Source organism: Musa acuminata, chromosome BXJ1-3, assembly GCF_036884655.1.
Source record: "Musa acuminata AAA Group cultivar baxijiao chromosome BXJ1-3, Cavendish_Baxijiao_AAA, whole genome shotgun sequence".
Classification (NCBI taxonomy): Eukaryota; Viridiplantae; Streptophyta; class Magnoliopsida; order Zingiberales; family Musaceae; genus Musa; species Musa acuminata.
The window spans coordinates 772,802-788,581 of NC_088329.1; the positions used below are offsets into that span (position 1 = coordinate 772,802).

The following is a 15,780-nucleotide window of genomic DNA, read 5'->3' on the forward strand; positions in this document are numbered from 1 at the left end:
AATAAGTCATGTTATCTCGAGATAACATCACCAACACCTCACCATAAGTGTAGTTCCCCTTTCCCCTCGTGCGCCGCCGGTCTTGCGCGCCACTGACATCGCTAATGGCCTACTGCTTATGAAATTACTTTTTTACCCATTATCATTCATGATGACACTAAGAATTGAGGTTTATCCTAGGTAACTGACTCAAGCAGCGTTGATGCTAAAAACAAGTAGGTTATGCAATCCAGAAAAGAGCAATATGTCATCACCAAAGTGGTAATGCAATCATCAAGCAATTTTACACTACAAGCAGGCAGTAGATTGAAGAGATAAAAAGTTCACTATATAAGAAGAAAACAAGTCAACTATCTTTAAGTTTTGTCTAATGTTTGAAATCTGCGACTACGTACATGAGCTCCGCCCAAGCGTCAAATATATCAGAACCAGTTTTTGTTCCGAACTTACAAAAATGAGTTTGCAATGCAGATATTTTTCTTTCTTCCTTCCTTCTCCAGACCAACAAATCAAAGTCGTAATGTTAGTGTAACATTATTCTTCTCCGAGAAAGCCCAGAGGGGTTTCGCAGGTGTGCGCACAAGAGCCTTCACTCCTAGTGGATTGTCTTTGCTCTGCATATTTGACATGACAATAAGGAATCATAACTATGAAAACTAGGTCGAGAAGATGCTGAACATGAAGAGACAATCAAGACATAGATTTTAACAAAAGAAAGTGGAGGGTATGGAACCAAAAGCAAAACCCAACATTTGGTTCAATCCAAAGGTTAATTTTCTCTTTCTAACTTAACTTAGCCTAGTTAGCACATAGAAAGACAACATATATAGTTAGGTTTTTGTGATTTCTCAAACAAAAGGTAAAAGAACATACTGTTGGCACATAAATAAAAACTCTCATTTTATTGGCACATAAAGAAAGGACATAATTTAGTTGGGTTTAATTTCCCAAACAAAAGATGAAAGGATCAGTCTGAATATGTTAATCCTAAGTATATCATTAACAAGAAATATGATGCTCTCCCTTCCCTCTCAATTTATATTATACATCTTATCAAAAGAACTAGAAAAAACTCTCAATTTATTGGCACATAAAAAAAGATCATATTTAGTTATGTTTTAATTTCTCAAACAAAAGAAAGATTAAGTCTGAAAATGTTAGCTGTTAGCCCTAATTCAATACTTCACAGGAAATACAATGCTCTTCCTTTCCAAGGAGAAGCTATACCTCCCAAACTCCATTTATATCATATTTCTATTAAAAATATTAAACAACTCTCAGTAAGTTACATTGACTGATCCCAAATTTTAAATCCCAATTAATAGGTTTTGCTTCGCTCAGTTTAGTTCTGGCTTTAGATAAAATAATCAACTAAATAAAAGCTTTGTTCCTGTATGGTCCTTAAAGCAACAAGCAAAACCAAATGAAATCTATTCCGCAGATAAATCACCAGTTGCAGAAAGTCTAAGAAGACACTCAAAAGAAGGCCAAGGTTATATCAGTATAATTATAGCTAATCATCAGTATAATTATAGCTAATCACGACAAGCTTTTCAAAGAGTAAGAAATTACTATTTGACAGGTTCCAGCTCCAACATTGCAAGCAGGGTAGTCATGAGGGCAGCAGCTGAAGTGATCATCGCAGCAGATCGCCGCCTCCAGAGGGCAGCACCCCCACGCAAAGCAGTAGCTGCCATACTCATAGAGACAACAGCAGGTGGTGGCTGGTGGGCAGGAGTAGTACTCGTCACAGACAGTTGGTGGGCTCACCGGAGAGGGAGGGGATGGACCAGGGTGGGGTGGGTTCTTGCCCTTCTTTATCGGGTAAGATGGTTCCATAGCGATACCGCATTTGCCAGTGGATGCCTTTATGTTACGCTCCATCCTGATGTAGCCAGCCTCTCCCCAGTCTCCTCCCCATGAGTTCCTCACAATCCAGTAGTCCTTGCCATTATCGCTGCCATAGCCTACAACTACAACACCATGGTCCAGCCTAGTCCCGCATCTTCCAGTAAATATACCCTACAAAAGGAGGGTCAGTTAAAATGGCATGACCTGATAAACACAATCTCCAATGCTAGAATTGTTTATGTCAAGAAACATTTAAATATCAATTCGACACCAATAAAGATAATCAATCAAACCAGTATGATACTAATATAATGGATGATAATATTTGAGCCATATTGTTTGATATCATCAAAAAAAATAAAAAAATAATGACAACATATAAATAACATGCGACATCTTATCTGGTCTGGTACTGATTGGGATAATAGCAATTTCGTTATTTGGATGTTAACTTCAATGTACCCATTGCAATATGCAAATGGCTAACAGGATCTGCAACGCTAGCCAAATGCCACAAGTCAATGATGCAAAGCTCAAGGAATCCTAGAACAAAAGGAAAAATAAATAATCACAAGGGCTCTCTTGTGCAATGATGCTAATTCATTGGATTCTCATTCATGATAAGCTTGTTAGTTACAGGAACCATGAACATGTGAATCCATTGATTAAATGCAAATATCTTATAATGATTGTTCTACAAAAATGGTGTAAATCATCATGTAAGTTAAATCCAAGTTCCAACCAATCAGACCTCAGATGGTTGATCAGATAAAGGATGAAAGCAATAACATGACTCAAAACTTTTAACACCTTAAAGTCATGTTACAATAAATTCTCCAATCTAACATAACAACAAATGAAATTGCAAGAGCCAATAGTACACTCATTCCTCAATAAATGACTTCTACAGTGCCAAGTCATTTAAATAGTACAAGAATCACCAATATCCAACATATTTCATCTTGAATACCAGTAAATGGCTATTTATGCTAGAATTAGAGTAGAATCTGATAAGCTTTACTATTCACAGGTATACCATAAACATGACAAGTAAGATTGATTCGATGAAGAAAAGGTAGCAATGCTTGCCAACATAAATGCAAGATTCAAGATTTAGTTAGTTCACAAGAAAATGATTGTTCGAACAACAAAACACATACCGATTGGTAGAGTTGGAACGCCCTGCCACCCGCTTCAATAGCAACACTAACAGGCTGGTTCACAACAGCCTTCTGCAGGGCCTTCTCATCGTTCTGCGGGACATCTTCATACCCATCGATGGAGACGACCTTGGCATTCTTCTGCAGTCACAAATTAGCAAGACAAATACAATCAGGAGATCACTTCCTCATGAAGAAAGACGTAGGGAGAGCAATCAACGAAGGGTATGTACCTTGTTTTGGTCACACATGCCGTTACGGGCCTTGTAGGGGTAGTCGTCTTCAGTGTCGATGCCGCCATTGTTGATGATGAACTCAAAGGCATAGTCCATGAGGCCACCGTTGCAGCCCATATTGTAGGAGTTGTCACAATCCACCAGCTCCTGCTCTGACAGTGTTATCAGCTCCCCTGTCACGATCTGATTGATCCCTTCCACTGCACCAACTGTCGAGAACGCCCAGCAACTCCCTTCACAGCCATCAATAATCATCATGAACATCACTCGCTTGAGCTTCCCAATTACAGTAAGAAAATCGATCATGGCAGCAACTAATAATAAATCATTAAAATCATGATTTAAAATCTTGGATATCAAATCCGATATATATCAACACATGGTACATTGGTACATATCTGAACGGATGAAAAGAGACACTCCATCGTATGTGTCCCAATAAACACCATAAGCTTCGTATTGGTACAAACAAAATTAGGAACATTAGTTAAAGTCATAGCATGAATTCTTTTCCAAATCTTTATGTAACAACATGTAACATCTGAATTTCTTTTTATTGTTTCAAAGAAATTTCCTTTACCTCAATGTACCTTCGCATCAATACCCACATGTCTCCTTTACACATATAAGAAGTCATTAGAATGCATCATTTCCTCAAACTTTTAGATTAAAACAGCAAAACTAATCATGACAGCAGCTAGTAATAGGTTGTTAAAAATATAATGTACCAACATATGATACGTATTTCATTTAAATCAAAGCCTGACAACTTCAAGAAACGAGCCATGGCAATATTTTATCGGATAAAACAGTATCACATAAACATGGTGCGAACAGTTATTCTGGTGCGAGTGAACAGACAAGCATGAGTCAATGTGCAATATAACAAGGGTACGGTTGTAATTTAATAGTGCGACGCTTTGCTTAGGGCGAAAGCAACGGCGGGAGGCGGGAGAAAGAGAACAAGACGGGGGAGAAAGAAGCGGGGGCTCTAACCGCAGTAGCCTTGGTCCTTGACGGCGGCGACGGCTCCCTTCGCTCTCCAGTCAACGGATTCTGGCAGCTCCTCACCGTCGCCGAGACGGTACCGGTCGCTGGGCACGCGGTTTCTGCGGGCGGCGCCGCGGGGTCTGGCACCGATGAAACCGGCCCGGTACTCGTCGTTGGTGAGGTCGGCGAAGCGGTTGAGGCCGAGGCGGTACCGGTGCAGGCCGGCGTCGGCTTCGGCGTTGTGGGCGTCGATGAAGCGGAGGTTGTCCTTGAAGATCTCGAACCGCCTCTCCATCTCGCCAAGCGCGTTGTACGTCCGGCCGTGCTTGATCAGCCAGCCCTCGTACATCCGCCGCATCTCCTCCTTGCTGCGCTCTAGACCCTTGACGCCGTGCTCCTCGTCGTAGGAGATGATGGACATGTCCGACGCAGCGGACGCGAGCCCGAAGAGGACGAGCAGGAGGGCGGCGAGGCAGGCTGTCGAAGCCATCGTGGGTGGGTCGAAAAGGTGGGGATTTTGATGGCCGGGAAGCCGAAAGGTGTAGCCTTTTATAGAGGAGGGGAGAGACGGTGATGAATTGGGTTTCAAGTAGGTGGGGCAAAGGGTAATATTGTTTTGAATCGTCACGTTATTTATTGTTGCCTAATAATAATAACAATAATAATAATAATAATAATAATAATAATTAATTATTATTATTATTGTGGAGTAAGATAGTTTATTGGGGATGAAAGGACTGATACGGAGCATAGTAAAAGAAGAGTAAAAATATTATTGATTAAGAGAGGAGGACAAAAGAGGAAATGAAATGAAATGAATGCTTTAGTATCGTCTTTTTTAGTTTGGTAAATCGCACGTACTCATACGAAAATCAAGTTTATTATTTTTCTATTTAAATTATAAATAAAAACATGGATTTTGAAGTCAGAAGAATCATAACAAAACCTAATTGTTTACTTTGGACTTTTCTTGTTTAATAGTTTTAGGTATTTTATGACCTACTAACATCTTTCGAAGGTATTTATAATTATCCCTTTTTATAGTAGTGATTTGCTCCTACTTCGTCCGTAGATATAGGTCAATTGATCGAACCACGTAAATCTAGTGTTCTCGTCTCTTTTATTTTTCTACTTTATTATTTTTATTGGATTGTAAAATTACTCTTTGGTAAATTTTTTAAAATTAGTTCTAACACCTTTGATGCTTGTCTTTGACCTCATAACTCGATGGTAAAAAAATCCAAATAAATCATCATATATGAAGAGTAATTCAAAAAATCAAGCATCATTGATGCACACGACCTTTGGCAATATTCAAATTCGTATTAGATTAATATTGATTTGGCAATCAGATATAAACGTATCATTTTCCCGTATCATCTACCTTTCATTGCATTTCGAAACACAGTGTGAATTGTGACATAAAAAATTATGATACAATTCAACGATGATATCGAATGAATATCTCATGCCCTAACTTGATTGTGTTATAGTGATAAAATATTTTTCAGCTAGACTTGACTGCATCACAGATTTGAGACGAGTTATAATCACATTTAGCTGCATCACGGAGTCGAAATGCTTTATAGCATTTCGATCATGTTATATAGTTGAGATATTTCATGATCATATTATGTCATTTTGTAAAGTCGAGATGCTTCATCGTTAGATTTGTGGGCATCAAAAAAATAAAATGTTTCGTAACTTAATTTGATTATGTCAAAGAAATAAGAGATGTTTTAAAGAAATGAGATGCTTTGTTATCCAATTTGATCGTGTCGAGAAAATAGAATGCTTCATAGCCGTACTTGGATATGTCAAACAAATGAAACACTTTGTGCTCCAATTCGATCATGTCACAGCTTTTGTGATTTTCTTACCATCGACTATTATAAGCGCTTTCGGTAGATGGGATATGCTTTGATTATAGTAGTGGTAGGTCTTATCTGATTTGATTTCTAACAGGTCAATATCATTTTTCTAATGTTAAATCTTCCACACTACACTACGTAATGCAATCACTGGGTAGTCGTGTAGCAAAGGATGAGTGGTGATTCGATCAATATTATCGACGATTCTTCCTCATCGTTCATTCAATATTCATATCGAGATTACTAAGGTATGATAGCTTCTTTTTTTTCTCCAAGGTTGATAGGAACGATTTTATCTCATGCTAGCTCATATGTCACACAAGCTCACATCTAAGCAGGACTTCGAGTCATCAGCCTCGAAATGACGCCACAGTACATCCCAATATGTATTGCATCAATAACACTAGTAAAAAGGCCTAGGAATCAAATATAAAAAGGAACTCATCTGCTTGAAAGGGACTCTCTATATACTAACTTAGTCATATAGCTTTTAATGTTGTCTTCTCATCTTCGCTAACTTAAGCATCAGAGGGGTCGCACTGAGCAACCCTTGACGCCAACCTATCATGCAGGATTATCAATCGTCCAAGACACCTAAACGACCTAATCCCTAGGGAGGAACCTTATAGCTAGAAAGATCCTAGTTCGCCTACCCGATCATCCCAAACTGGGTCCTCATCAGTAGAACGGCTTCCGACCGAGCAACCTATGTGGTCTCACCTTACAGAGTCTCCCATGTTAGCCAAGAAGAGACACTTGGATGAGCTTGTACCTTTGGCAATGAACCAACCGGATTGACTTATCAATTGACGGTACTCATAACACCATCATTCTTGCACTAGAAGGAGGGTCGAATGTCGTAGGTGCACCCTTCCATCACTCTTCTTAGTGAACGTTTTAGATAAGGACCCCTCCTCCCTTTCCCGAGGGGCGGAGGCGAGCCCCATGCTTACCTCATCAGAAGCGCCCCTCAAGCTTCGATGCTAGGGGGAAATGCATATGTGGCTCTTCACCCTTGGTAACATCGCCCCGTGATGCTTTCAAACTAGTGCTCAGCCCCCCCCTCGCCTGTGAGAGTAACAGAGTTAGACCCTTGATGACTTCTCAAGGGACACTCCGATGATAGTCGAGACTTAGGGGCTCTTACCTCATGAAATAGCAAGATGGAAAGACTCTAAACATTCCCCACTTAAGAATCATTCCAAAGGCCAATAATACATCCTAAAGAGGTTTTCATTAAATTGGACAAAACGAGTTACAAAAGCAGATGCCATCCCAAAGGGGATGCCATAAAATAAGAGTTAACAAAAACAAAACAAAAGGGTCACCAGGACCCAACTACATCAAGCCGAAGAAGGCAGAGCTAGAGGAGATGCTAGGTGATTATCGAATGGGACCTCTGTGGGTGTAAGTACTTTGACGTCTGAGGGAAGCTCCATATAAGGGTCTCAGGATACCTCACCTTGAAGTGATTAATGGCGATTTGGTACTCGAACTCGTATGCAGCTTAGCTAGAGCACCAGAGGCTACATTGGGACCCCTCAGATTCCTTGTAGGAGGCCATTACCCTCCTCTACTACTTAGAGCCTTGGTTCTTCTCCTCCTTATTAGAAAACCTAAGGCAGCATCACATGTACAGCAGAATGACAAAAAATAAAAATCCTAAATTTCCAGAAGATGAAGAAGGTAAAACCGTAAAATTGAAATATATATATATATATATATATATATATATATATATATATATATATTACCTAGGGAGATTATATAACCCTGAAAACCTATAAATCTATGCGAGAGGATGAAGAAGATAAATTGTCCTCCTCTTTAGTGGTGATCCACACGGAAGATGCGGTGAAGACACTTCTCAAATTGCTACACGAACTACCTTTCCATGCGCACTACACGATCAAGAAGGGGTTGACCCTTTTTGTTGTTCACACGCCCTAATCTAGGGCTATCGATTGAGGAGAAGAGGAAGAGATGAGTATAGGAGGTGGTAGCCAAAAAAGGTCTAGCCTATGGCCCTTTGGTTCCCTCCTATTTATAGAGACCTCTTATAAATAATAGGTCTCTATCCAATAATCTCTTATTGGCTCTTATTGGATCTCATCCATAAGATCCAATAATTCAATGACTTATTAGATATCCAATAAGATAAGAGCTCCAATGGATATCTCATATCTGAACCTCTACTCGTTGTAGTACCTACCGTATATGTGTGACCCTTTAGGCTCAATATCGAGCTGGTCATAAGTCATACCTATCAGAACTTCTTCTGGTTCAATGAATTATTATCTTCATAATAATTTACTCGACTCATTGACTACAGACGTACTAGGCTATTACGTCGTAGTCTCCAAACGATATAGGGGAATCCAATCCATTAGACATGTCTTCCTTAGTTATCATATATCTATAGTCTCTTATCCATCTAATATCCCAAAAATTATATACCAGGTATGGTACTATCAGACTCATACAGAATCTACTTGAGTCTCGTTCTAATCGGATTCTTCCGGAAAACTCTTTCTCTCAATCCAAATGACCCCGACTAGGGATTTACTTGAGCAAGAACACATGAGATGTTCCTCTCATGTTACTGAGAGCGGATGATCCTTTATCGACACTTAATTGCTCTCGAAAGATTGGTTGTCACTCCCGATGATCGATTGTGTCAGATTTGAAACTTTCAAACCTATAAGTCGGATATCAACGGAACAAACAAAAGTTCGTGTTTTGTTTTTGGCAATAACACTTGAAAGCAAACACATGTTGCCAAAAACGAGCCCCTATAAATAAAAGAAAACGAAGAGACTAAAGAAAGAAGGCAGGCAAGCGATGGCAAAACATGGAATGAATGAATAAAACGGCAGCGGATGGTGTAATGAAACCTCAACCTCTCCATGGAGGAGAAGAGGGAGAAAACCTGAGTGGAATGGAGAAGAGGAGCACCGTCTCCCCCTCCTCCTACGACTAGCTATAGAAGATAGCCGAGAAGAAAGCTTGGTGTTAGCAGAAGAAGAAGAGGAGCAAATGGAAGCAGTGCTGCCGCTTGCCGAGGACGATTGGGTGGAGGTGCTTCGTTCTCTCGCGGCCAAGGAAGGGGAGTCCTCGCTCGAGCTCGAGCTCGCCAGTGACGATGGCGGCGGCTGCTACCTCCGGTCGGCGAGGAAGGATGCGGTGGAGTGGGTGTCGCGCGCTGCGGCGCGCCACGCCTTCTCCCCCCTCACGGCGGTCCTCGCCGTGAACTACCTCGACCGCTGCTTCCTCTCCCGCGCCGCGGGCGGTGGGCTCCGGCTCCAAGACGACAAGCCATGGATGGGGCGTCTTGCGGCCGTCGCTTGCCTCTCCCTGGCGGCAAAGGTGGAGGAGACGCGCGTCCCTCTCCTGCTCGATCTCCAAGCAGAGGAGGGGAAGTACGTGTTCGAGCCGAGGACCATAAGGCGGATGGAGCTTCTGGTTCTCGCCGCCCTCCGCTGGAGGATGAATCCCGTCACCCCCCTCTCATTCATCCACCACCTACTCCCCCGCCTCCGTTCTAAGGATAAGAACGCCAACACCGATCCCTCCGCCGCCACCGGCATTGCCACGGCTCGGAGGTGTGAAGCGGCTCTCCTGTCGGCAATAGCTGGTGAGTTAACCTCAAAATGCGTCCTTTTCATTCCCTTTCGCACCATTTCCTGAATTCTCTGTTTATTTGGCGAAGATTGGAGATGGGTTCAGTTTCCTTCATCGGTCTGGGCAGCGGCGGCACTACTCCAAGCGTCCGCGGTGGCGGCTCAAGAAAGCCACTGCCTCATCTCCCTCCTCAACGTCCCAATGGTTGGTCCTTTTTGCCACTATGTCTTATTACCGACTGCACTCTGTTTAAGGGTAGACTCAACTGCTCTACAGGCAAAAGTGGAAGAATGCCATCAGCTAATGCTGGAATCAGCGAGCGCCGCCATTACCGGACACAAGCGCAAGCATTCGTCTTCCGTTTTCCACTACTGTTCATCGCCACCGAGCCCCATTGGGGTGGTCGGCTCCTGCTTCGGCAGCGAGAGCTCAAGCGACTCCCAGGCGATGCGGCCGCCATCACCCGCGGCACATCCTCTCCAGAAGCAGATCAATGGCAGTGAGAGAGGAAGGTGTTGATTCTGTTGGAGTACAAGTATCATCTGTGCCTTCCATCTCTGCCATTGCTCTGAGTTCCTGGGAGCAATTTTAGTTGGCTTTTGAGGTGGTAGCTATGGAGAAGAAGAAGAAGAAGAGATGGGTGGCATTGTTCTTTTCCAATTCCCAACTGTAGCAGTGCTCCTCTTTCCTACTGTTCGGATAGCTACTAGTTCTCTTGGCCCAGTTCTCATCAATGCTTTGCTCTCTCTCTCTCTCTCTCTCCACGAAGAAACCCAACGTCGAAGCCCGTCTCAGCACTCCAAAGACTCTTGAATCCACACCACCTAATACAACTAAAGCACCTTAGTCCTCCCTCTTAACGACAGTGCTTTTCTCCAACTTTTCCTCTCAATCTAAGAGACCTGGTTTAAGCAGAAAAGCTTCCTTTATTCCATTACAGGTCATTCCTCGAGCAAATAATAAAAAGGCCAAAGGACTCAAGCAAAGAGAGAGAGAGAGAGAGAGAGACTACTGTGCTCCTTTTGTTTTCTTCTCTTTGGGACTTACCGTGAAGAGGAGTGGGATGGGCAAAGCCCACCAACTGAAACCATCTTTTCCTCCGTAGTAGAAGAGTCTGCAATGGACTGAGCGGAGCTTTGCAGCAGTCAACACACAAATGCCTCCTTGGAACCGGAGCAAATCATCATTAGATTGTCAAGATTAAATGGTGGATTTGGGGCCGCAATCTTTACTTGAACTAAATGATATCGTCATGAGGCATCATAATGAACATGGCCTGACAGTACCATCAACCTCAGAGGCTCAAAAGTAGGGAGATTAAAATGGACCTGATGAAACCAATCGGTTCTATTAGTGCTACTACTGACAAGTAAACAAATTAGAGTTGCAGAGATTTAGGTGGAGATATACCACATGATTGCAACACAGTAACTGCGTACGCAGAGGAAACAAGAAGACATAGTCGTTGCACACAGTTTGATCAAAGCTGAGAAGAAGACGAGAAAGAAAATGAATCGAAAGAGGGAAATGGTTCCCTAAAAGTCCAAAGCGGTTTGGAACTGTGAACTGGTCTTTGAATCCAGAGCACTGTTCCAGCTTTTCTTTACGTTTCAGAATCATCTTTTTCTCGAGGTGGGGTTCTTTTTTGCCCACAGAGGCAGCATCAAAAGATCAACCTCTACCTCTATGACAATTATTGTCGAATAACATGATGCCCAACTCCATCTTTTGACTCAGTCCTCCATGCTTGAGGAACAAGAACATGACAGTTGTCACCACCAATACAATTAGAAGAAAAGAAACATATGAACATATAGGATCTCATCTTCCATTCCTAAACTCCATATCTAAGTTTTGATGGCTTGACAAGTTCCTAAAAGCAAGTACCAACCAACATCAGCAGAGCCGGATGAAGCCTTAAGAAGGTTAAGCCATCTCTCTCTCTCTCTCTCTCTCTCTCTCTCTCTCTCTCTCTCATGATGGGTTGGGTAATGAATGTAGAAGAATTGTGGGAAGACAGGTGACAGAGATGACCCTACCACTATGGAGGTTCTGCACAAGCACTTTGTATGCATATAGGTCTTTCAATCCTAGTCCGGGGGCAGTTGCATGCTTTGCATGACTCATGGAGAGAATAATGATTGCTCTCCAATGACTATGCTTTCAATCTTAAGCTGAGAAGCAAGTAGGAGATTCAAAGTTTTCCTGGTAGGGCTGTTGGAAGACACTATAAAAGGCCCCACTGGTACCAACTCAGACCACTATTTTCCCGCAGCATACCACTGTTTGTATTCGCATTTGGCTGACAGGTTGTTAGTCAAAAACATCTGCTAAGTAATCTTAATAGAATGGATTGCGTGTTTATGCTAACAAAATGTTTCAGATGGTTCATTACCCAGCTGAGATGCTTGGCAGGCTAAAACATGATATATTTCTCAAAGCAGAGATTTGAACTACATGATCTGGAAACTCACAATCACTTTGATGGTTTCGGGAAATGAAGATTGATTAGCATTGGAAGTTTGGACAGCTCTACTTGAGTTTTGCCCAACAATATGCTCTTCAACTTGTCATCGCAATTGACTAAGTTCTTATTGTTTGGATCCTGCAAAACCATAAGCATTTTCCGTCAATATCTGCTCAGCCTTCTCATGTGCATATTGAGTTCTTATAAATACAACAGAGAGTTTTCTTATAAACAAAAACAAAACTGATGCAACAAAGTAAAGATTTTGTGTTCAAAATATAATATGTAATAATGATCATAATAAACTCTAAAACTAATGATAGCATTACATTCTTAGTAGAAGGAAAAAACTGTGCATTAACACGCTGACAGTGAATTTTACATGAGTAAACCTGTCAAAATTATAACAAATATTATATTAAAGAAAGGAGATCAAGATGATGTTAAGACAAATTTTCATTACAATGATCATGATGATAAATAAAATAGCATGAATCCAAACTTGGCAAAGTCTGCATCAATTTAGGATGTTCACTAAATTTCTTTTGTGCACATTCTTCTAACTGAAGCATGGAAAGAATTTGGTAATCCATATTATAGACATCCATGCTGAACCATGACATCATCAGCCCTTGACAATTCATACTGAATCACATAGCTACAATTTCATTCCCTCAAGTTAAACATACAACATCCTTTTATACCATAAAAAATTTCTTTCAACTCCATGTGAATTTTAATGTTCACCTCCTCATAGATTTCTGGTATAAATCAAGTACAGAAATAGTATTCAAACAATCTGCATTTACTGATGCCATAAGACATGGAGAAAAAAAGAAAGGAATGTTACCAGATGTCTTCTCTTTGTTTTTTGAATTATCCTTATATTTAATAAATAACAAAAGAATTATGAATAAATTGAAAAAGCAAAAAAGTCAGACACAAATATCGGACTGTAAAAATCACATGGATCAAATCTTTGTTCAGCCTTTTTCGCACGCATATTGAATGTTCCAAACTGGAACAAGAGAATGCCATGTAATTCAAAAAGAAGAAGCTGCATTTACCAAGGGTGGCACTACATTCTAAATAAAAAAAAAAAAAAACTTTGCATCCATCATTAAAGCTGGATCTTAGATGACTAAAATTGTGAAGGTTATAATGGAACTCATTGATCCAAATAAAAGTAATTAAATGATGTTATAAAAACAAGGTAATTATTATGATAACTGTCACAGAGCCACATTAAACCATATCATATCTGGGATTCAACCAAAACAGCCAACCAAGATGTGCCCGTGTTCAGCTAAAACATGGAGCTGCCCAACCCTGTTTGGACTACAGTAGTTCTCTAGGTGCTGCTATAACTTATGCCAGTCCAGTAATGAAAGGTTGCACCTTCAGATGCACACAACCAAGTTGGTAAGAGATGGGACAGCACTGTCCTGCTTGGAAGGGATTGAAGAAGATTTTCAGCATTTGCAAAAATTATTATAAGCACTACAAACTAGAGTATAGGTGTCTTATCACTATCCGGTAGAGATTTAGAGACCGATGAATCTTGGAAAAGCATTCCAACTACAGAAAAGAAACCAGCAAGGGCAGCAGCACCCTCTTATGCCAATCAAGATTGGGTCACCTAGCTGTTGGGAGTGCCAAACAGATCCAGTTCACGTTGGACTTGAGGTGGTTAAGCAATATTTGGCGACCAGCTTATTCGAACCAGCCAACAGTCCATAAAGGAGTAGTCACCAAGAGCAACAAATTCGGTAAAGTATGGAATAGCAGCAATAACAAACTGTTTAAAAGTTATTTTTCATTTTATTTTCAGCAATTATCTGTTGTTATTGGATTATTATAGAGTACATTCAGGCACAAAAAGGATGAGCTTTGGCTTGTGATCTTTTTTCACTGCAATAAGATTATCTATATTACCCTGTTTAGTCTTCTAGTTCGTAGATTGACAGTTTCACTAAGATCTTTGCATGTACATGCTTATTGAGAGCATTCGGTATTCCATACCCTTCCTTCCTGAACTACCACATCGTCAGAATCACTCGATGGTTCATTACTGAATCAGTTAAACACAGGCTAATATCACCAAATGCATTACATTCATGTTAAAGACACATCATTTCTTCTATGCAGTGCCACAAAAAAATTATTACTTGCATCATCATCAATACAGATTTTATTCACTGCATGCATTCCTTAAGGATCAAAATGCATCATTTTCCCGGTGGTATTGCAAGAATTTATTATTTTTATGTGAATTTACGTTCATATTTTATATATTTGGAATCAATCAATTAGAGCAGTAGCTAATTCATGCAGACTGCATACAGTGAGGCCGAAAGACATAGAAAATAAACAAAAAAAAATCGTTTTTTCTTTCTTGGGTGCCAATAGCCTAAATTAGGTAGTCCGTCCGTTATAATAAAAAAACAAATTATTATAAAATAACTGGAAAAAAAGAAAAAGAAAGGTGTATGCAGACTATTACAATCTCAGCATAACCTTTCAAAACTAACCTTGGAGATTAAACAAAGCCGTAAAGGACACGTTATCTAATGGTGAAGGGAAGCTGGTGGTGGAAGATACCTGTAGGTTGTGGGTCTTGATATGTGACCAGACGCGGATGAAGAAGCTGAGATGAGCCATCTGGGATTGGCCACCGGCGAACTCCCTGAGGTTGGACGGCAGGTTGACCAGGTCGATCAGCCGTGCCACCTTCTTCGGACACTCGCCCAGCATCGCCTTCCTCGCCTGCTGCCCCACCACCATCGCTTCTAAATCCCTAAATGCTTCGACCACGTAGTGGCCTCTCTCGACCTCCAATTCAATTGACCTAGCGACCAATCCGAGGCAACTGCCAGCGGCGTCGGAGCCAAGCGAGCGTGGGAAGGAGATCGACCGAAGAGAGGCGGAGGAAGACAGCAAAAGGAGGCGGCGGCCGCGTCGGGGAGGGGAACGATACAGTCAGATACGAACACGCATCACAGTAAATCCATCCGACAATGTGCGTGCATAAAGCTTTGAGATTCGTGCATGGATCTACGACACAAGACACGAAAATGCGTATATATAATATCCTTACAAAACACAAGTTTTATTCAATGGTATATTAATCTTCGTAGTTGTATATCAGTGTCAACTAAGTAAATACTAAAATCACATTAATATCCTTTTAAATTTTAATATTTCAGATATTTTAATAATTACATATCTATTCTGCACCGACTAATTAATATTATTTATAATCAATCTTCATCAGTGTTTATATGAGGGATAATCTGATTGTTCTCAAGTGTTTCTCTCAGGAGGAGAGCTTGTTGATTAGGTCCTTATAGAATTCAAACAATTAAGTCCACAGTTCAAACAATTCTTCCTTAGCTTTTTCCTAAACAGTTGTGTATATGGATTATCTTAATTAGGTCCTTATACAATCTTCTAAGTGTATCCCATACAATACAATCATGTTTCACTCTTATGCCATTTATCGTAAGGTCATGCTATATATACTCTTATACAATTATTGCTTGTAAAAAAATATTCTTCTTCTTCGACCTATAAAATAAAAAAAT

The 15,780-nt window shown here is 40.7% G+C and overlaps 3 protein-coding genes across 4 annotated transcripts; 1 reads left to right on the plus strand and 2 right to left on the minus strand.

Annotated features, from left to right (window-relative positions):
* Positions 1-329: 329 nt before the first annotated feature.
* Positions 330-4,817, minus strand: LOC135614806 (oryzain alpha chain-like). Its single transcript, XM_065112557.1, has 5 exons — positions 4,244-4,817; positions 3,245-3,480; positions 3,012-3,152; positions 1,573-2,022; positions 330-614 (listed from the first exon to the last, which is right to left on the minus strand). The coding sequence occupies exons 1-5, from the start codon at positions 4,725-4,727 to the stop codon at positions 510-512; spliced, it is 1,416 nt and encodes a 471-aa protein (XP_064968629.1). The 5' UTR covers positions 4,728-4,817; the 3' UTR covers positions 330-509.
* Positions 4,818-8,928: 4,111 nt separating this feature from the next.
* On the plus strand, positions 8,929-10,902 carry LOC135614811 (cyclin-D3-2-like). The gene is made up of 3 exons (XM_065112564.1): positions 8,929-9,742; positions 9,818-9,933; positions 10,006-10,902. The coding sequence occupies exons 1-3, from the start codon at positions 9,145-9,147 to the stop codon at positions 10,246-10,248; spliced, it is 957 nt and encodes a 318-aa protein (XP_064968636.1). The 5' UTR covers positions 8,929-9,144; the 3' UTR covers positions 10,249-10,902.
* A 136-nt stretch (positions 10,903-11,038) lies between these two features.
* On the minus strand, positions 11,039-15,175 carry LOC135614820 (upstream activation factor subunit UAF30-like). Of its 2 annotated transcripts, XM_065112590.1 has the most exons (3): positions 14,798-15,175; positions 12,204-12,334; positions 11,039-11,057 (listed from the first exon to the last, which is right to left on the minus strand). In XM_065112590.1, exons 1-2 carry the CDS (start codon positions 14,978-14,980, stop codon positions 12,206-12,208), a joined length of 312 nt encoding a protein of 103 aa, XP_064968662.1. In that variant the 5' UTR covers positions 14,981-15,175; the 3' UTR covers positions 11,039-11,057; positions 12,204-12,205. The 2 variants fall into 2 exon arrangements, with proteins under 2 accessions (XP_064968662.1, XP_064968656.1); XM_065112584.1 differs by lacking the exon at positions 11,039-11,057 and having other exon boundaries at positions 12,061-12,334.
* Between the last annotated feature and the right edge of the window lie 605 nt (positions 15,176-15,780).

What these genes read in the sequence shown, in the direction of transcription:
- LOC135614806 (XM_065112557.1), bottom strand. Translation starts at nt 4,727, where the DNA reads ATGGCTTCGACAGCCTGCCTCGCCGCCCTCCTGCTCGTCCTCTTCGGG. An exon ending in CAAGGACCAAGGCTACTGCG is followed by an intron (nt 3,481 to 4,243) that starts GTTAGAGCCCCC and finishes ATGGCTGTGAAG; the next exon opens with GGAGTTGCTGGGCGTTCTCG. An exon ending in CGTTCCAACTCTACCAATCG is followed by an intron (nt 2,023 to 3,011) that starts GTATGTGTTTTG and finishes CTCCTTTTGTAG; the next exon opens with GGTATATTTACTGGAAGATG.
- LOC135614811 (XM_065112564.1), top strand. Translation starts at nt 9,145, where the DNA reads ATGGAAGCAGTGCTGCCGCTTGCCGAGGACGATTGGGTGGAGGTGCTT. An exon ending in TCTCCTGTCGGCAATAGCTG is followed by an intron (nt 9,743 to 9,817) that starts GTGAGTTAACCT and finishes TATTTGGCGAAG; the next exon opens with ATTGGAGATGGGTTCAGTTT. An exon ending in CCCTCCTCAACGTCCCAATG is followed by an intron (nt 9,934 to 10,005) that starts GTTGGTCCTTTT and finishes ACTGCTCTACAG; the next exon opens with GCAAAAGTGGAAGAATGCCA.
- LOC135614820 (XM_065112590.1), bottom strand. Translation starts at nt 14,980, where the DNA reads ATGGTGGTGGGGCAGCAGGCGAGGAAGGCGATGCTGGGCGAGTGTCCG. An exon ending in TCAAGACCCACAACCTACAG is followed by an intron (nt 12,335 to 14,797) that starts GTATCTTCCACC and finishes ATGGTTTTGCAG; the next exon opens with GATCCAAACAATAAGAACTT.